The sequence below is a fragment of the Camelina sativa genome, chromosome 9 (assembly GCF_030686135.1).
Source record: "Camelina sativa cultivar CO46 ecotype springtype chromosome 9, ASM3068613v1".
Taxonomy (NCBI): Eukaryota; Viridiplantae; Streptophyta; class Magnoliopsida; order Brassicales; family Brassicaceae; genus Camelina; species Camelina sativa.
Window position 1 is genome coordinate 42,556,431 of NC_141888.1, and position 19,706 is coordinate 42,576,136.

General features: G+C 33.0%; 4 protein-coding genes across 4 annotated transcripts; 2 read left to right on the forward strand and 2 right to left on the reverse strand.

Moving 5' to 3' along the window:
* Positions 1-282: 282 nt before the first annotated feature.
* On the forward strand, positions 283-2,268 carry LOC104714669 (E3 ubiquitin-protein ligase At1g63170). The gene is made up of 5 exons (XM_010432101.3): positions 283-1,073; positions 1,170-1,289; positions 1,373-1,505; positions 1,596-1,769; positions 1,901-2,268. The coding sequence occupies exons 1-5, from the start codon at positions 532-534 to the stop codon at positions 2,078-2,080; spliced, it is 1,149 nt and encodes a 382-aa protein (XP_010430403.2). The 5' UTR covers positions 283-531; the 3' UTR covers positions 2,081-2,268.
* A 181-nt stretch (positions 2,269-2,449) lies between these two features.
* Positions 2,450-4,392, forward strand: LOC104716060 (F-box protein At3g62430-like). The gene is made up of 3 exons (XM_087467344.1): positions 2,450-3,483; positions 3,701-3,841; positions 3,939-4,392. Exons 1-3 carry the CDS (start codon positions 2,581-2,583, stop codon positions 4,230-4,232), a joined length of 1,338 nt encoding a protein of 445 aa, XP_087323470.1. The 5' UTR covers positions 2,450-2,580; the 3' UTR covers positions 4,233-4,392.
* Positions 4,393-5,493: 1,101 nt separating this feature from the next.
* On the reverse strand, positions 5,494-8,047 carry LOC104714670 (bifunctional UDP-glucose 4-epimerase and UDP-xylose 4-epimerase 3). The gene is made up of 9 exons (XM_010432102.3): positions 7,461-8,047; positions 7,289-7,338; positions 7,055-7,190; positions 6,861-6,962; positions 6,530-6,757; positions 6,356-6,437; positions 6,186-6,268; positions 5,980-6,071; positions 5,494-5,757 (listed from the first exon to the last, which is right to left on the reverse strand). Exons 1-9 carry the CDS (start codon positions 7,656-7,658, stop codon positions 5,673-5,675), a joined length of 1,056 nt encoding a protein of 351 aa, XP_010430404.2. The 5' UTR covers positions 7,659-8,047; the 3' UTR covers positions 5,494-5,672.
* A 4,032-nt stretch (positions 8,048-12,079) lies between these two features.
* On the reverse strand, positions 12,080-13,252 carry LOC147939394 (uncharacterized). Its single transcript, XM_087467346.1, has 4 exons — positions 13,098-13,252; positions 12,819-13,001; positions 12,469-12,726; positions 12,080-12,368 (listed from the first exon to the last, which is right to left on the reverse strand). Exons 1-4 carry the CDS (start codon positions 13,185-13,187, stop codon positions 12,342-12,344), a joined length of 558 nt encoding a protein of 185 aa, XP_087323472.1. The 5' UTR covers positions 13,188-13,252; the 3' UTR covers positions 12,080-12,341.
* Positions 13,253-19,706: the final 6,454 nt, after the last annotated feature.

Here is a 19,706-nt window from a genome sequence, read left to right on the forward strand (position 1 = left end):
GTTTGAGTCTGATTTGGTTTTGGATTAATAAATATAATGCAAACAAAAATAGTTCATTAGATTTGTACGTTTTTAGTATATCTAAACGTATTTATATTCCGTAAAATTTAAAATTTTTAAAGAAATTTCAGCTGATTCGATTATGAGTTTCGGTTAAATTCGGTTGGGTTGGTTTGGTTCCCGTTTTTTGTCCACCCTCAAATTGGACCAAGGTAAGTGTACCTTTACCAAAAAAACCACTAAAAATACTACATATTACATAAAAGTCCCGCTTATTTCTCCGGTTGTCATTAGAGGAAACATTGAATATTAAAAATTGATTTTTTCGTATTTTTCAATTTTCAAACATCACGTTTTCCGATTTGTCCGACTCATCCTCTTTCTCTCTCTGTGTTCCAATCGAAACCCTAACAAATAGATTGAAATTTTCCCCTTTTTAATGGCGTAAAGCTTCTTCAATTTCATCAATTCGAGATCAATTTTTGAAATTTTACAAGAAAGGAAGAGACTTTTGTAAAAGAGAAAGAAGCTATGTCAACAGAGACGACGACGGAAGCAACGCCTTTGATTTTAACCGACGGTGGAGGAGGAAGAAGATCGGTGAGGAGACAAGGGTTAAGAGAAGCGGCGAGGTTACTAAGACATGCAAGTAGCGGGAGGATGATGATGAGAGAACCATCGATGCTTGTTCGTGAAGCAGCGGCTGAGCAGCTTGAAGAGAGACAAAGCGATTGGGCTTATTCTAAGCCTGTAGTGGTTTTGGATTTCGTTTGGAATCTTGCTTTTGTCGCTGTTGCTGCTGCTGTTTTGGTACTTAGCAGCGATGAGAAGCCTAATATGCCTCTTAGGGTTTGGATTATAGGGTATGGGTTGCAATGTATGATGCATATGGTTTGTGTTTGTGTTGAGTATCGTAGGAGGAATAGGAGGAGAAGAAGAGATAGGATTCCGAGATCTCGTTCTTCTTCTTCTTCTTCTTCTTCTTCTATGGAGGAAGAAGAAGTTTTGGGTTTGAATAGAAACTCTGAAGATCGTTACTTGGAGCTAGGACAATTAGAGAACGAAAACAACAGGTTTTGTTGGTTTTAAGCTTTAGTGATTGTCATATCTTTTGTCTTGTATGTGATGTGAATTTTGGCTAAAGCTGTGTTTTTTTTTAATGTAACCAGTTTTGCTAAGCATCTAGAATCTGCAAATACGATGATCTCATTTGTATGGTGGGTTATTGGATTCTATTGGGTATCTTCTGGTGGCCAAGAGTTAGCACAAGGATCCCCTCAGCTTTATTGGTTTGTTGTTAACTTCTCTCATCTCTCTTACTTTTAAGTGCTCAAGTTCTTTTTTTTTCAATGGCTTTGTTTGTTTTGTATAGGTTGTGTATAGTCTTCCTAGGTTTCGATGTGTTCTTTGTGGTTTTCTGCGTTGCATTGGCTTGTGTTATTGGCATTGCTGTTTGCTGCTGCTTGCCTTGCATCATTGCAGTTCTTTACGCTGTAGCAGAACAGGTAACTAATCTCATAACCTGTTTCTTTTTCCTTTTTTTTACCTCTCAGAAAGTTGGATTTGTTCCACTGAGAATCTGTTGAAAAATGCAGGAAGGAGCTTCGAAAGAAGACATTGACCAACTTACTAAATTCAAATTCCGAAAGGTTGGTGATTCTGTGAAACACGCTGTTGATGAGGAACAAGCACAAGGAGATTCAGGAGGAGTGATGACTGAATGTGGTACAGATTCACCCGTTGAACACACTCTTCCTCATGAGGATGCAGTAAGTAACACCCAAAATCACTCTTCTTTCACATTAAGTCAAACTCTGCATGTAATGTAATGTTATTGTATGGTTAGACTCTGACTGGATATTGATGAATAAAACTGGATTTTGCTTTTGTGAATCTACAGGAATGCTGCATATGTCTGTCAGCTTATGAAGACGAGACAGAGCTAAGAGAACTTCCATGTGGCCACCATTTTCATTGTGGTTGTGTGGACAAATGGCTTTACATCAATGCTACTTGTCCTCTTTGCAAATACAACATCCTCAAGAGTGGCAACTACGAAGGCGCAGACGAGGAAGTCTAGAACAGAAGAAGAAGAAAGAAGACAAAACTTGCAAATATGCGAATATCTGTATCATTAGCAGCTGAGGGAACCCAAGGAAAAAAAAAGGGTTCGACATTTGATCAAATTTGTAGTTTTAACTTATAACATTGTTGCTTGTTATATGCATGTACTGTTGTTGCTTGTTATAAAAAGCTGTTTTTATCTTATACCAAATAATTAGAAAAGTAAACCGGAATATGGATTCGGAGGGAATGATTACAGCTGTCGCAGGTTGATTGGTTCACAAACTATCGTATCCCAGCATATAGTATAAAATAATTACAGAGAACCTTTTGGTATGTTTTAGTTCTTCGTCAAGTTCTCTTTAGAGATTCAGCTCTGCTTCAGGGTTCTCTCGGATACGCTTCGGTGTTCTTGTTTCTGCATTGCGAGTATTTCTGTGTTTCTGCTTCGAGTCGCTGAAGGGTTCCATTAGAGATTGAGGTTTTCTTGGTTGTGAAAAGGGTTGGCGAAAAAGTATGGATAGGATCACTAATTTACCAGATGATCTTTGTCGTCATGTAATCTCCCTCCTCTCAGCAAAAGAGGCTGCGTGCTTGAAGTATACCTCCAAGAAATGGGCGAAACTGCTTAAAGTCATACCGAGTGCTGTTTTTGGTGGTTCTTCCTCTTCGTCTGCCGTTAGTACTATTGCAAGTCTCAAAGATTTCACTGATCAATTAGTATCGCCTCGAGGTGCCATTCACCGTTTGAGGAGTTTCTCTCTAAAGCTGCAGTCTTTGGATTTTGCTCAGTATAGTACTGTCAACGATTGTTTACGCGATGTGTTCAAGTGTGGTGTCTTGGATCTTGAACTGGATATCAACGTTCAAGGAGATCACTCACTGCCTTCTGAGATCTTCACTTGCAAGAGCGTTGTGAAACTGAAACTAGGGTCTGGTTTTGTTATTGATGACATTCTCCTTAGTAATGCTTTGCTTCCTTCTCTCAAGACTCTCCTTCTTGATTCAGTTCGGTTCGATGATACTGGTGGTGGTTGTGCGTTTACAAGGCTTCTTTCTGCTTGCCCTGTGCTTGAGGAGTTAGTCATAGATGGATTCAACTGTGAACGTTGGAATTGGTCTCACACTGTGTATAATCAGATCCTTAAGAGACTTACTATAAGGCGTACATATGCAGAAGAAGAAGGTTATCAAGGCTATGAGTTTAAGAGAATTAGTTTTGATACTCCCAGTCTTGACTACTTAGAGTACGATGATTATATTCATGACGAGTTTCCAGTTGTTAATCTCGACTCCCTTGTTGAAGCGAAACTCCAATTTAATCTCATGACTATTCGGAATAATACCGATCCAACGAATCTGTTCAAGGGTTTGAAAAATGTTCAGATTCTGCGCTTAGACTGTATTGACACGGCGCTGGCAAGTGTTCTCTACTCGATCTTTCCTTACTCTTTTTCACTCTTTGCAGCTTAACTTATAGTAAAGCTTAGGGAACCATTCATCATCATTTTTACTAATAGTAAAGCTTAGGGAACCATTCAACAAATAGACATTGGAATCTTTACTAAAGTTTTGTTGTGCCATATATTTCATTTTGATGACTGAACTTGTTGACTTTTATATTATTCTGTTCCAGCTGATGGGGGTTAGCAGTGAAACCGCCACAGTGTTTGAAAACATGTCTAGTTTATATATGCCAACTCAAGCAGATATCTGTTGGGATGCTCTAAAAGTTTTTGTTAAGAGATCTCCAAATCTGAAGACTCTGACCATTCAGGTATGACCAAAAGCCCTCGAAAAGTTCATTGAACAAACCATATAATCAAAACTGCTATAGGTGGTATAACTCATAATATAAACATTTTTTTTTTCAGGATTTACACTATGCTTATCAAAGCAATCAGGATTTAAAATCTGTTTGCGGATGCTTGGAGGATTATTCTTTCTTTTTGACCTGCCCTGTTGAGATCCTAAAGATAACCGACTTCAGAGGAAGGATCGGAGAAATGGTGCAAATAAAGCATGTCTTGGAGAGTTTGCAGTGTCTGGTGCTGTTGGAAGTTCATGTCCAGGCAACAAGTGATGAACAAAAGCTGCAGATCTTGGCGGATCTCTTGATGCTTCCAAGAGCTTCATCCAAATGCAAAGTCGAGGTCAAGTTCGATTAAGCAAACTATAGAGTCTGTTTGCCTCACTCACAATATGAACTTGTTGTAGTAGATCTTCAGACGTAGTGGGTGGTTCCTGTTTGTTGACATGAGAACTAGAGTTATTTGTTTTGCATCTTTCGTACATGATACTTTTCTTTATCTAATTCGGTTTGGTTTATTAATGTTGCAAATCAAACCAATTCAGAAGAAACTCTGTTTTAGTTGAAAAAGGCTAGTGGTTGGTTTGCTCGAAAACCGGTCCAAAGAAAATCTTGTTTTTATTTTGGGTTTTGTTTTGGGGTCAAAATCCAGAGTTCAAATCAATTTAGGACACTAAGGGGGTGTTATTGAATAAAAGATTTTAATAGGTTTCAATTACTAGTGGATTTTAGAATTCAAAAGTATTCTAATTCATTCAACGTGAATTTGTTGTCATTGCTAGTGGATTTGAATGACATTACTAATGGATTTGAAAGTTATTACTAGTGGATTTTATTACTAAATCAATCTATATAAATAGGGCGTGGTGGGGAATGATAGTTCTCGATTACATTACAAAGAAGGCCGAGGTTACTTAGCGAAGGGGACTAGGGTTTTGAAGATTAGAAGAGAGTTTTTTTGCAGACTAGTGTACTCTCTCTAGGGTTTAAGAAAGCAAGCATGGATAGGATCAGCAACCTACCAGACGAGATTATTTGCCACATCGGGTCCTTCTTCTCGGCGAAAGAGGCGGCGTTCACGGCACTTCTCTCAAAGAGGTGGAAGAATTTGTTTGAAACCCTATTTCATTTATCAATCACAGCTGAAGGAAACATCATCTGTTGGAACTGTTTGCAACTTCTCCTAAAGAAATCTCCAAATCTAAAGGCTCTCACCATCAAGGCAAGTGTGCACTATAAGGATGATGAGGAATCTGTTTGCGAATGCTTGAAGAAGGAGTATTCATTCCTATCGTCCTGCTATATTGAGGTCATAAAGATAACAGAGTTTAAAGGAGACAGAGAAGAGATGGTGCAAATAAAGCACATGTTGGAGAAATTGCCGTGTCTTTTACTTTTGGAAGTTCATCTTAAGCCAAGAAGAGATGAGGCAAAGCTAATTCAGATCTTGGCGGATCTCCTTATGATTCCGAGAAGTTCGTCCAAATGTACAATTAAGCTGTTGCATTGAACAAAAAATCTTAACATGAAACTTGCATATCTGATTTTTAGAATTAGAGAAACAAAGGTGCTTCCCCGTTTGTTGTTGACATGAGCATTCAGAATATATAACTCAAATATTACAATTGATATTTTTTTTTTTTATTAACCGAAAGAGGATGATACGTTCGATACAACCTTTTCTTTTTTTTGAAGAGAGAAGAGATAGATGTAGGCAATATAAAGGAACATCTATATATATATTTTTTCTTTATTAGAGAGTGGTGAAAAGAAAAGGAAAAGTTTTAAAAAGAAAATATCAATGCTTCTTCTGGAAACCCCATGGATTCTTATTTGCCCAGTTCCATTGATCTCTGCACATCTCATCCACTCCATATTTTGCCCTGTTACAAATATATCACAATGAATCATCAGTCCCTTGTCAACTCACAAAGAAAGCGTGATAAATCCCTTATGGTTCTTGAAGTTCATTAAACCATGTTTACTTAATCAGCTTTGTTATATATCTATGAGAATGAAGATTCCACAGAAAGTAACATATTCAAGTTCATATCCGAAACTGAAAATGGTTTAAAGGCAGGAATGGTATAAAAGCGATGACTTACTTCCATCCAAGTTCTTTCTCAGCTTTTGCAGTTGAAGCATATACAGCTGTTGCATCTCCAGCTCTTCTTGGACATAGCTTCATAGGTATTTTCTGCAGTAAAAACATGTTTGTTTAATAGCATTTTCGGAGAGCAAATCTTCAGTCTCATCCGCACAAGACTGCAATTACGGAAATGAGAGACAGGGAAAGAAGAGAAACTTTTACCTTGCCAGAAGCTTTTTCGAAAGCTGAAACCATTTCTAAGACAGAAGTTCCTTGACCAGTCCCAAGATTATAAGCAGTACAGCCTAAGATTAAGATGACATACAAAATATTAGACTGAGTCCACCAAATGAAACCAAACCAAACCCTTCAAACAGTCTTATAGAGTTTACCAATCTTTGAGTCTGAAAATAGCTTGTTTAATGCAGCAACATGGCCATCTGCTAAATCCATTACATGAATGTAGTCTCTGACCTGCAAGTAGTGTATGTTAGCTTATCAATCCAATCACATCAGACACCCACACCAAATTTGCGAATAAAAGAATGGTGTAATCGATATTGTACCGCGCTACCATCCTTGGTGGGATAGTCATGTCCATATACATTGAGTTCAGGTAGACGTCCAACTGCCACTTGTTGGATATAAGGCATGAGATTATTCGGTATGCCCTTTGGATCTTCTCCAATTCTTCCGCTCTCGTGAGCTCCAACCGGATTGAAGTACCTCAGAAGAATGATCTTCCATTCTGGTTCCGCAGTGTGAATGTCTCTAGCTATTTCTTCAAGAAACAGCTACACAAATAGATCATTTACTTATCAAGATCTCAGTAACAAATGATATAACTTTCGAAAATTATGGACTCAAAACAGAACAAAAACAGACTAGATGAGGTACCTTAGTACGACCATAAGGATTCATAGCCTGTAACTCAAAGTCTTCCCTACATGGGACTATTTCAGGTTGGCCATAAACTGTTGCAGACGATGAAAAGACCATCTGTATAAAAACTCCAGAGTCAGAACAAATTTGGTAAAGTAAACTAGAAAAAGAAACACATATTCAAAAAGTGAAGGATTCCTGATCTTAACCATTTTGCAGTTGTATTTTGCCATGGTCTCATACAGATTGATGGTTCCAACTAAGTTATTATCAAAGTAACGACGAGGGTTTCCAACACTTTCTCCGACAGCTTTAAGACCAGCAAAGTGAATCACAGCATCAAATCTGTTTACCCCTCACAAAGAATCACATGTACAAATATTAAATCAATTCACCTGAATATACAATTGCAAAACTTCAACTTAAAAAAATTGTTACAATACCTCTGATTGGAAAAGAGTTTCTCAATGTCCCCTTTGTTTCTTAGATCACCCTGCACAAGCCATATATTACTAAATTAAGAATCCATGGGAAAACAGAGCAAAATCTTGAAACTTTTCTTGTGAATCAACCCAAAACAAAAAAAAAATCGAAGCTTTTTGTTAGGGTACTGACCAGATTGAATTCAAGCTTAGTAGAGAGATCAGGACCAACAAGCTCTCTAACCCTATGAACAGCTTCAACAACAGAGTTATCAAGATTATCAATGATGGTAACCTTAAAACCCTGATTCAAAAGCTGAACAACAGTGTGTGTTCCAATGAATCCAGCACCACCAGTCACCAAAATGTTCTGCTCCACAGAAGAACCCATTTTTTCAAAACGAACACACTTCCTAAAAATCGAAGCTTTTCTTCACTATTTAAGAGAACTTGGATGGTTGGTTGAGCAAATCAAGGAGAAGAAGAGAGAGAGAGAGGAAAAAAGTTTGAGTCTTTTTTTTTTGTTTCTTTTAATCTGGGATTTATTGATCTGTTGCTTTCTTGTGAGTGGATAAGAAGGACGCCGCAAAAGTGAAATTTAAGGAAAGAGAAAGCTTTTTGGCTTCTTGAAGGAGATGAGATGAGATGATCCGTGTGTTGTTTGATCCTTTGGAATTAAACTCGTGAGGGGTTTTATATAACTAAGGAGAGAGGAAAAAGAAAAAAAGAAACAACTTTTTTTACACACCTTTTTGACCAAATAAAAGATCTTGTTATTATGAACAAGAAAGAGATGATGATTCATTTGCTATTTTTGGGATTTGTGGATAACGAATCATGACCAAATCCACCAAGATTAGAGGGAAAAGAGGGCATTTTTAAAAAGTTCTTTTTTTTTGTTTTGTTGTTTTTTTAAAAAAAATGTAAATTGATTTTAGTTTCCTAATTTTTTTAGATAATTGGGATTAAGATAATCTTTTTTTTTTGGCCAACAAGGATTTAGAGTTTCTAAACCAAATAAGATGAGTTATTATTATTATTGGGTTGTCAAACATGTGTTTAAAAACTTTAGTTGTTTTAATGCCTTAGACTTAGTCAAAAGCTAGTATTTTGTAGGGAATATGCAACTAGATACCACACAGATCAAAAGTAATTAAGAAACTACCATAGGACCCACGGTCTACTCTCTCTCCTCATATACAATTACTTTTATACCCATTACATATATTACATGTTATTTGTTTAAATATCATGTCATTTTTATTTTTTGAACGAAATTATATATCGGTTTGGATTCACAAATAAAATGATTAGGGTTTAAATTTTACAATTGGAACGAAATTATTTGTCAGTTTGGGTTCACAAATGAGATGGTTAGGGTTTAGATTTTACAATTAGAACGAAATTATATGTCGGTTTGGGTTCACAAATAATATGGTTAGGGTTTAGATTTTACAATTAGAACAAAATTATATGTCGGTTTGGGTTCACAAATGAGATGGTTAGGGTTTAGATTTTACAATTAGAACGAAACTATATGTCGGTTTGAATTCACAAATGAGATGGTTAGGGTTTAGATTTTATAATTAGAACGAAATTATATGTCGGTTTGGGTTCACATATTGGGTTCACATATTATATGTCGGTTTGGGTTCACATATGAGTTGATTAGGGTTTAGATTTTACAATTAAAACGAGATTATTTGTCGGTTTGGGTTTACAATTAAACGCTATTTAGTTCAATATAACATGTAAAATATAAATATTACATGCTATTTTAAAAAATCACACCAAATCTTTCCCTCTTTCTATCTAACAAAAAAACAAAAAAGGGTGATTGTGTCTTTTTACTCCTAAAAAAACGTGGGACCTATGGTATTTTCCTATAAAAAAATGTTGTTGTAGTATTTTCTTAATTTTACTCCATATTTATGCTATCTACTAATATTACCCTATTTTATAATAACATTTCCATGGCTTGAGCATTAGCACGTCTTCTTGACTCTTTTGAGTTTTGATAAACGAATTGGTCATTGCGTGTGAATACTTAATAGTTCTTCTTTCCCTCTACATTTATTATTTGAGTATCACTTCATAGTTCAAGACCTCCTCTGTTTAGATCTCAAACTGATATCACATTAATTTAAACCCTCTTTTCAACTTCTCCGATTCCTCTAGCTGATCAATCCGACAATTAAAAATCAGTAATCATTGAATCTCCAAAAACAATTAAAAATAACTAAAATACAAAAAGTTATAAATTATATAGAGGATTCATAAAGCTTAGACATCAACTTTACATCTTTTTATGCATTGTTTATTTTTAAAAGAAATATTTCAGAATTGAAAATTCACTTATTTATGCGTGTGATGCGACGACAATCGTTTGGTGTTTATTGTTTTACTTTTGTGAGTGTAATATAATAAATATAAAAGTACGAGGCCAAAAGACAAAGGATCAAGAAATAACAGGGACTTCGGGTAAAATAAATAAGAGGGAGTTCCCGAAGTTAGGGCTCAGGATCCTCATGACATATTGTAATACACCACACGTTTAGGAAAACGTTGACTTCTCTCCCAAAACGTTGACTTCTCATTATGATAATGTGAGAACGTAATCTATTCCTTGTCTCTTCGAATAAGATATGGTGCTTATTTATAAATGTGTTTATTTCATTCTCTTTTGTTTAAAAAAAAAAAAACAGAGAACAAGATTTGAGTTTGTCAAGGTTGTGAAAGCCAACTTTTACTGCTGTTGTGCGTGTATGTTTCTCATAACATTTGAAGTTGTTGATCCTTATGATCACTTGATAAAAATCTTCCAAGCAAGGGTTCGCCATGCTAGAAATATCGTGACCGAGTACATCTTCTGCAGACCTAAACCCAATCAAGGAGGTATGTAATCTTCTTCCTTTTTTTTCCTATCTACAAAAAGTAATTGTTCATATGTTTATATTGATTCATGGTGGATTGGTGGAATATATATTCCTCTTTCATCATTGAAGATGAATATATTTTTACTATTCTGGATTTTTTGCTAGTGGAATGCATTGGAAATATCAAGAAGCAAAGGTAATGAAACAAGGGAGTTTACTGTGGTGTTAGAATCTTGTATGGTTGTATGCCACAAGGAGACAAGGTGTACAGTATATATAATCTTGTGAACAACCAAAGAATCCAAATAAGTATTATAATATTATTGATTTTATTTCCTAATTTATTAGGTAGTCTTTTCATTTTTGCAAACAACTACATATGTATTTCTTTTTATAGAAAAGAATTAGTCATTATTGTTGAGATTGAACCTTGATTAAATCCTGCAACAAAGAAAGGAATTATAGTGAGAAGAAGATGAAGAAAAGAGAAGAAGCATAAGAAGATGACACAAAACAGAGTATTGTCTAAAAGGAAGAAGATGAGTCAACGGCAAGAAGAAGACCAAACAAGAGCCAACGACAAGAAAAAGAAGAATAAAGAAGAGTTGTGTTGTGACTAAACCAAGTGAAGAAGTAACTAACCATTAGTTTGGTTAGGCCAAGAAGGAAGAGTGTTGTGTTGGTTAAAGTCTACGTAAGGTGTAGTAGTTCAGAGTTGTTGAGAGTTAGTATAATGTTTAAGGTAAGGTCTAAGAGTGGTCTTATATAAGCTAGAGGTCTAAATGTGTGTATGTGTATCAAGTGGTAAAAACCACTATAAGTATGTGTGTGGTGTTGTGTAATGCTATCCTTAGATTAGATTTATAACATGTAGAAGATTAAAGTCTATCCCTCTAAGTTACTTCTAGTTTTTCACTTAGAACAAACCAAAAACAGTGAGTGAAACAAACGTAGAGAACTAGAGAGAAGAGTGAACTAACCTCTTACGTGTAAAAGAGAGGTTAGATGTGAGGAAAACATCACAAGAGGATTGCCAAACAGAGTCGAAATACCATATTATGTGCGTTGCGTCATGAGGGATGACAAAGAAACAGAATAGCATATTTATCAATCTGTGTTAACAATAAAACTTTCCAATGGAAGAAAGCATTGCGTAAACTTCATTTTTCTGTTGCTGTTGTTGCTATTGTTGTTGTGTCTTTCGATCAATCGATAGCTTGCTTGATGCCAAGTTTAAGAGTCTAAGGTGGGAAATGGAGAGAGTATGCACAATCTCAAAGTGTCTCAAGTTACATTGCATCGGAAGTACAAGAATTTGTGAGAGCGTTAAACATCCCTTGGCTTATGTAACTACATGCTATCCGAGATGGTTGCATGGGATTTTTTTTTTTGTCTAGGAAAGAATTGTTACCTGTGTGTAATGTTTTTCCTTTCTTGTTTTCTGTACTCTGTTTTTTTTCCTCTGTTTAGAGGATCATTCTCGTAGACAAGGTCTTTTATTTGGGATTCTTTACTAAATTCAATACTTTATAGATTTTAAAAATTAAGGAATAATTATGTGATAAGCTCGCTTTAAAGTAATATAGATAGAGAACGATGTTAAATATAATAGCATCCCATGTCTAAAACCATAATTTAAGTTACAAATTTGAAGTGTCACTCCAAACATGATTTATTTTTGGTTTACTTACAGCCCTAAAACTAGTCAGGGCAGAAGGAAAAGTAACTAGGGTCAATACTTGGCATTAATCCAATTCAACTCAGCTTCTAAAATAACTTCTGTAGCAGTAACAAATAAATCTCAAGACTAGCAAACCCCAAATTAAAGGCTCTAACTAGATAAAGAATGCCCTGTTAACCTTTTTCTCACTGAAATTTCAGTAATTAAGCAGTAGAACGTATAATGTATCTACCATATGTTATTCCCAACCACTGATACGAGCTACCGCTACTAATTTCGTTAAGTAGTTTCGATACAGTAGAAAGATAAACCAAAAGATCTCATGACTTATACAAATAAGTTTTTGTTTTTTTTGTTTTTCTTAAAACAGAAACAGAAGCAGAAATTAAACCAGAATAAGATGAGAGATCTCGTGTGTTATCTCTCAATCATAGCAATATCCTTTGAAATATTTAAAAAGCAACTAAGAGACTTATAAGAAGACTTGCGCTTGGCTTGGCACCTGCTTTCAGTTTTTTTAGTCGATAGCTCGGATAGGTAGAACCTAAAAAGTAAAAACCAATAGAGAAGATGCTTAACACATGATTATATAGAAACTTCCTTACAAAATGTTAAAACGAAGAGGCTATATATATATAGTATACCTGGAGTGGCCACACAAATCCTGCATCTGTCAACTTGTCATAGACATCAGAGTTCACAAAGTGAATGGTGCGCAGGTTTATTTCCTTAATCCCAAAGAGCTTCCTCACAGTTTCAACATCAACGGGATTGGAATTCGCACATGCCCGGATGATTGGTTCACAAAGAGTGATGGTCACCCCAAACTCACGCATTTGAAGCACTAGTTTGACAGCTTCATCAACTTTTCCTTCTTGCACCAATACTTCAACGGCTGGACTCTGAAGCGTGCAAACACAACAACAAATTAATAGGATTGAATGGTACTTAAAATACATATAAAATGCCAAATATATTCCATTCACTTAATTACCGTCACACTGTTGTACATAACGCGAAGTTTCCGAACAACTTCGTTATCACCGTCAAACCCCATTACCACAGCCTGCGCGTGAAGGCACTGAACATGTTTTAGCGCCACCATATCAAAGATGGGTGGTTCATCCCTGTTGATCAGAATTTTGTCGCACTCCAAGTAGTGTTCATTGAGACGCACCTGTGCAAATAGAAAGGAAAAAAATTAAATTATAAACCCCTCTGAACTCTGAGTCTTCTTCAGAGGCAACCAACCAAAATCGAGAATTTTAAGTACCTCAAAGGAACGATTTTTGAATAGCGAAAGCAAATCATACGAGGCATCAGTGGCATAAAGCCTCCTCGAATGATTCAATGCCATCATCATCTGGAAAAATAGACATTTTAAAGAAAAGATAAAAAAGAGTCAGACTAGTAAAAACTGTCTTGCTCAAACATGTCTCTCTGTTCCAGTCCTGTTTTTAACGAAACCCTTTAATTGCTCCTTTTTAATTGGGCTTAGTCTTTTCATTGGGCTTAGTCTAAAACAAAAAAAAAAGTCTCGTCTTTTGTAAGAAAAACATATAATTTGAAAATCCCATTCTCATTTTCTTGATGATTAACACCATCTTTTGTAGACCTTAAATAAAAGTCTCGTCTTTTTGTAAAAAAAAAAAAAAAAAAGTAGATTCAATCTTTGACCAAAACCAAGATAACATTCACCGATCATAATGTATATAGAAAGGGTTTGTTATATCCAACGATATTCTCAAAAACAGAAACCCTAAACCACTAGATTTAATTACATCTTTTTTTTTTTTTGTTTTTGTTCTTCTAAAAGATGACATTTTTTTGGGAAAATAATATACCTGGGAAGAAGCTACAGGTCCAAGATGAGCAGATTCTAGCCTCTTCTTCTTCACCATCACCTGGAAAAAGAGTTTTGTTATCCAACACCGAGCAAATTTTCTCAAAACCCTAAAAATGCTTTAAAACAAAAACCCTAAACATTTGATTAACTTTTCAAAAAATTTGTCATTTTTTTTTTTTTAAATGACAGAAGTACCTGATGAGCAGATTCAAGATGAGTCACAGGTCCAAGATAAGCAGGCACATGTCCAAGATGAACAGATCCTAGCCTTTTTTTCATCATCACCTGTAGGAGAAAAAAAAATGAGCTAGAGAAATTTTTTAACTCAGAAATGGAAAGATTTAACTATATTCTCCAAATAAAGGTAACGACCTTAAGAAACGATATATATGTAACCAGCAGAAAACGATTTTATAAACAAACAAAAAAACTCCCAAAACCTTCATTTCCTTTTATGAGAAACCTCAAGAAAGTAGAAATAAAATATATTTGACTTCTTCATAGATAAAAAAAAAAAACCCAAAGGTCAGATCTTTTTACTTAAAAGTTAAGACAAACCTCAAAAGGAAAAACTTTCATGGTCTCATATCACTTACACGGTGAAATGACAAGAGCTTTGTGAAGTGATTCATGTTCTCTCTCTTTCTCTCACTTTTTTTCTCTTCGTTTTGTTTTTGCTCTCTCTCTCTCTCTCTCTCTCTCTTTATCTCGTCTTTCACGTATATATATGAAAGAGTTGATGGACACTGTTTTAATTACTACAAAACAAAATAGTAGAGTGGTGAGAATAAAGAGATAGTTTTTTTTCTTTCTTTTTCTTTTATTTCGAAATAACAAAAATCAAATGGGTTTATGGAAATCGAAGTCTGGTTGGACTATTTCCAATGTATATGTAGTCATGTAGAGATTTGTTATCCTCCACAAGCCTAAACGTAAAGAAATGTGAATGAATCTATATATAATAGCAACAGTTGTATAAATGTGGGATCAAATAAGTGAAAAAAAAAAATAAGAAGTTTATAATTATTGTTAATGTTACAGCATAATTATCAAGATATAGTAATATTGTTTATGATGGGAAAGGTCATCGATGACTCAAAATAGCAATATTTAGAAAATTCAGAAAACTGAAATTAACGTTTCTAATATTTTTCATTGTGTGTCCCAAGACACCAGAAAGCATACACATTTGATTCAGTTTTTAACGTCTTAATCATAAGCTATTTGATATCTATCATTTTAAAGACGTAGTAGTATATTTTTAGGCAGTGTTGAAATATGCAACCTTCATAACTTTTTTGGCTTCTTTTGAAAATCCCTATAAAAGCTGTAGTCCATTTTTTTTGGATGCAAAGAATTAAAAAATGGTGTTAACCTCTGTGGCACAAGTGCCTTCCCAATGTGTTTCGTCTGTATGCGACCAGAAGGTAGTACTGTCATATATATCGATCGACTTATTCTCTCACTCGCTCCAAAAATAAAAAAAATAGGGAGTTAAGTGTCAAGCTCTTTGTGGTTATCATAACCTAAAGCAGCTATAACACGTGGCTTGTTAAGCGTCATCCAATTTTCCCTTTGTATTCGAATAAACTGAAACACAATTCCACTTCCACATATAATTTGCCATAAAATTTGTATCATCAAAGCTAAAATACAGTTACAGTTTGTCGCATAAGTCTCTATACTTTAAAACTTTTTTTGCAACAACATTTTCATGGTTATTTGATCGTAACAAGTTTCCAAATCTAATTTTGTGACATTTTAGACGTTTTAAACATATGAGTGGCAAAAATGAAGCATTAACTGTCGCTTCATGTTTGTGTTTGTGTACGGGGATATAAATCCAATGAGAGTAACCCAAACTTGACGATATATTGTCTTTGTATATCATTAGGAGGTAAGTATACAATCCAACCTCAGTTACAACTTTAATATCAGATAAAACATCAAAACTAAAAAATTTGGTGTAAGAATAAATTTATGGTAAAAATATCCAACGACTTCATATCGTTTTCTGAAGTAACTGGACTATGAACAATTTGTGTGGCTTGTTATTATCGAGAAACATGTGTATATACTTTTAATAACATGCGAGACATGTTAATTATTATTTGATCAGTAGATTTGCACTGTTAATTCTAAGACCATCATCTTAAGTAATCAAATTATATTCAATTTCTTTTCATAGTGGTTTCCGTACGTGGTAAGAGGGAAATATCTTCCATTAATCCTTCCTACGTGAGGACAAAATGGGTTTAATAAAAGCAAAGTAGAGGTTGTTTTATGGTTTTGGGTTCCCAATATATATGATAGTATCTTGTACGTTTGCTCGTGACAAAGACGCACATATAAAACAATAATATACAAACCTTAATAACCGTTGGGGTTTTTTTTTATTTTCTTTTGAAAATCCCTATAAATGGCTATCATCGAAGTTTTTTAAAATAACATTTTCCCACATTTCTCCTCTCTCTTGGCATTTGTTTACAAATGGTTCTCTCTCTCTTGGCAAAATTTGCCCTGCCCCAATGTGTGTTCTCTGTCTCGGACCACTTTTTGTCAGATGTCAAACTTGCCCTCACCCACAGTTATCCGAAATTGGAAATAGAAAGTTAATAATCTGGCATCGTATAATACTAGTAAGGTGTATAAACGCAAGTCATGCCTTTCTGGATCAAATGTGAGGAAGGGAACAAATGTACTTTAAATCAATAAAGCATCCCAAAAATTAAAACACTACTTATACGGTATATGAATAATAAAAGAATACGGTGACCAATAAAATACGGTCACCAAAAAAGATTTTTTTTTAAATAGTAGAAGCAAAAGAATAGTCTTAATAAACTCGGTTCCTTATCTTACGTAGCCGGCCCTAATCGTAACACATGTACATACAATATTAAATTATAATAAATTGTGGTGAAATTTGGTTCAGTTTAGTTTCTGTGGTACAATAAAAAGGGGAATAGGTTCCATTTTTTTTATGTATGAATTTGTGATTCAGATAAATGATATATCCTTGGTCAATAAATGTAGGAAATATAACTAAAACAATTTTATTTCACCCTCCATTTTATGTGATGATCAATGAATAGGATTTAACTAAAGCAAAGTAGAGTTATTTTGATTTTGGTTATCCATTGTATCTAGTTTGAGTCTCTTCTCTTCCGGTAATGTTAAAATTCCAATTTAAGGGGAAAATATTGGGGTAGATTGTTGTTATTGAGTCAGCTTAATTAGCTTAATATCGTTTCTTCTTCCATTTAACGAAGTATATATATTTATACGATATATATTAATATCATGGGTTATAACTTATATCTAGTTATGAGTCTCTCTTTTTTTTTTTTTTTTTTTTATAAATAATTTGAGTCTCTTCTCTTTGGACTGACATTCGAAATCTTTAAATTCCAATTTAAGAAGGGAAATTTGTGAGGGTAGATTATTGTTATTGAGTCAGCTTAGCCTAATTGTATATTGAGATAGTAAAGTAAATATATTTCTTGTTCCATTTAAACGAATATATTTTAACTAATTGTATATTGAGATAGTAAAGTGAATTACATACTCGCAAAATGAACTATAACGGCACGAAATAGTCAACGATTCACGTTAGAGAGAGTGAAATTTCCATTTTGCTATATTATACTATAATTAACCCGGATATACTATTATACTAAACCAATCCGATCAGGTTTTATTGAATTTTAAAACCGAGTGAACAAAAAAAACAAATATGTACAAAAAAGGAACTAAACGAACCCAACAATAAAGTGAATATCTCATCTGTGGCACACGTTACTTCCCGAGGTGTGTCCCCTCTACCATAAGCAGACTGTATCACGCTTTGCCCTCACCCATTGATCCGATTATTCCACAAAGAAAATAAAAATTGGAATGTCTAATGATGATGAGTACTATACTAGTATAATACAATTCTCTCAAGTGACAAAACTCACAAGCTCATATATTTTAAGTTGATTACCATTTCATATTTATTGTTTGGCACTCCAACTCTTGTAGTATGTTAAATCATATATCATTGTTAATCTTTTTTTGCATCAGTTAAAATTTTAAAATTTTATCAATGTAATATCATTTGTGACTCATGACCCGAACGTATAAAAAGAAAAAACACAATATTACAATCATTAAAAAGCCCCCATGTTATATAACGATATTGAAGTATACAAGTTTAAAAAAGCCACAGTTACAAATATCTTAGTATAGTATAAGTTATATTTCAAAATAAGGATGATATGTTTATTATTCTAAAAACATTTTCTTGATTTGGTGCAGGCTGTGTAGCCTGTATGTGTCACAGCTTCGATTGTAATTTAATGAAATAGATATAAATATATAAAATAACTAGAAAGTAGTTCACGCGATGCGTGGTTTATGTATGTATTATTAACTTGAAATATAAAATGAAATAGTTATTCAATTATATATAAAACATACACATGTAATTGTTAATATATGTCTTAAAAATATATATTCATAATAATACGGTTCAACTACAATTTTATAATTTATATATGTTATATAGTGTTTCATAGAAGGGTGATGAAAAAGAAGAAAGTTAAAGTACATATTAATAAATATTTTTGATTACATTGTATTGTTGAAATTATTTAAACAGTATGTTACTAACTTACTATAGTAATAAGACAATTACTTATAGCAAAATAAATTAAATATGTTATTTTCTTTAAATATTTAAGATAAACTATATTTATATATATTTTTTTCTTTTTTCTTGGAAAATTAAAAACTGATAAGTAGTCTAGAAAAGTAAGCGTAAGATTTTACTTAATTATTTTCATAAATAATTTTAAGTTGTCCTATATATTAATTTTATTGTCATCATCTAAAGTTAATAGTTAACATAAAACAATTTTATATATGATAAGTCAATTTTAAAATAGTTTATTAAAAAGATATCACAAAACAAATATCTTATACTATAAGTTTAACCAGTTTTTATAAAAATTCTTTAAAAGAAAAGTGTGTTAAATTTAAAATATTTTTATTTTCTATATGTTGTCTCTATTTCTAATCCTTTAAAAATAAATAGTATAATTTAAAATAAATTGAGTTTTGAAATTATTGTTTTCTGTTATATTGTAGGGTGATAAAGCAATTATGTTATGATACCATTATGTTTTTTTAGTACATATGTTTTAAACACAATCAAACAGTAACTTATAAATTACTATTAGATACAAATTTGAGTTATGTCTCTAATACAATATATATAATTATTTAATATAATGTGAATTTTTAATATATGAATAATGTGAGTTTTTTAAATTAGTCTATCATATAATAATAGGACAATTAGTTACAGCAAAGTTAATTAAATTTGGTATATTCGTTAAATAATTAAGATAAATTAATTTATTTATAGTTTTTTTTTTTTTTGAAAAAAAAACTGCTAAGTATTGTAAGAAAAAAGTGTAAGACCTTACTTAATTACTTTGATAGATAAATTATGTTGTCCTATATATTAATTTTATTTTCATATCTAAGAGTAATAGTTAACAACAAATAATTTTATAATATGACAAGTCAATTTTAAAATAATTTATTAAAACGATATCACAAAACAAATATCTTATTCTAAGTCTGACTAATTTTTTTAATTAAAATTCATGAAAATAATAGTGTGTCAAATTTAATGTAAATATTTATTTCTTCTATACATTGTCTCGATTTCTAATCATTTAAAAATAAATATACAATTAAAATAAAAAAAATTTTGAGACTATCGTTTTCTGTTATTTCATGGGGGAGATAAAACAATTATGTTATAATACCAATTTTTTTTTTTTTTTAGTACATATGTTTTAAAGACAGTCAAACTGTTATAGGATACTATTAAATACAAAGTTAAGTTGTGTCTTTAATACATTATATATGATTATTGAATACAATGTGATTTATATACATATATTAGAAAATTTTATATATTTTTAAATTAGTCTATCATAAATTAATTTGGTTTCAGTTTTTACTTTAAAAGTATAAAACTAT

Excerpts from the sequence above, each read along its gene's own strand:
- LOC104714669 (XM_010432101.3), top strand. The coding sequence starts at position 532 with ATGTCAACAGAGACGACGACGGAAGCAACGCCTTTGATTTTAACCGAC. Across the intron at positions 1,074-1,169 it reads TTAGAGAACGAAAACAACAG|TTTTGCTAAGCATCTAGAAT; the intron begins GTTTTGTTGGTT and ends TAATGTAACCAG. Across the intron at positions 1,290-1,372 it reads GGATCCCCTCAGCTTTATTG|GTTGTGTATAGTCTTCCTAG; the intron begins GTTTGTTGTTAA and ends TGTTTTGTATAG.
- LOC104716060 (XM_087467344.1), top strand. The coding sequence starts at position 2,581 with ATGGATAGGATCACTAATTTACCAGATGATCTTTGTCGTCATGTAATC. Across the intron at positions 3,484-3,700 it reads ACTGTATTGACACGGCGCTG|CTGATGGGGGTTAGCAGTGA; the intron begins GCAAGTGTTCTC and ends ATTCTGTTCCAG. Across the intron at positions 3,842-3,938 it reads TGAAGACTCTGACCATTCAG|GATTTACACTATGCTTATCA; the intron begins GTATGACCAAAA and ends TTTTTTTTTCAG.
- LOC104714670 (XM_010432102.3), bottom strand. The coding sequence starts at position 7,658 with ATGGGTTCTTCTGTGGAGCAGAACATTTTGGTGACTGGTGGTGCTGGA. Across the intron at positions 7,339-7,460 it reads CTAAGCTTGAATTCAATCTG|GGTGATCTAAGAAACAAAGG; the intron begins GTCAGTACCCTA and ends TGGCTTGTGCAG. Across the intron at positions 6,963-7,054 it reads CAAAATACAACTGCAAAATG|ATGGTCTTTTCATCGTCTGC; the intron begins GTTAAGATCAGG and ends GTTTTTATACAG.
- LOC147939394 (XM_087467346.1), bottom strand. The coding sequence starts at position 13,187 with ATGATGATGGCATTGAATCATTCGAGGAGGCTTTATGCCACTGATGCC. Across the intron at positions 12,727-12,818 it reads TTATGTACAACAGTGTGACG|AGTCCAGCCGTTGAAGTATT; the intron begins GTAATTAAGTGA and ends TGCACGCTTCAG. Across the intron at positions 12,369-12,468 it reads GATTTGTGTGGCCACTCCAG|GTTCTACCTATCCGAGCTAT; the intron begins GTATACTATATA and ends TTTACTTTTTAG.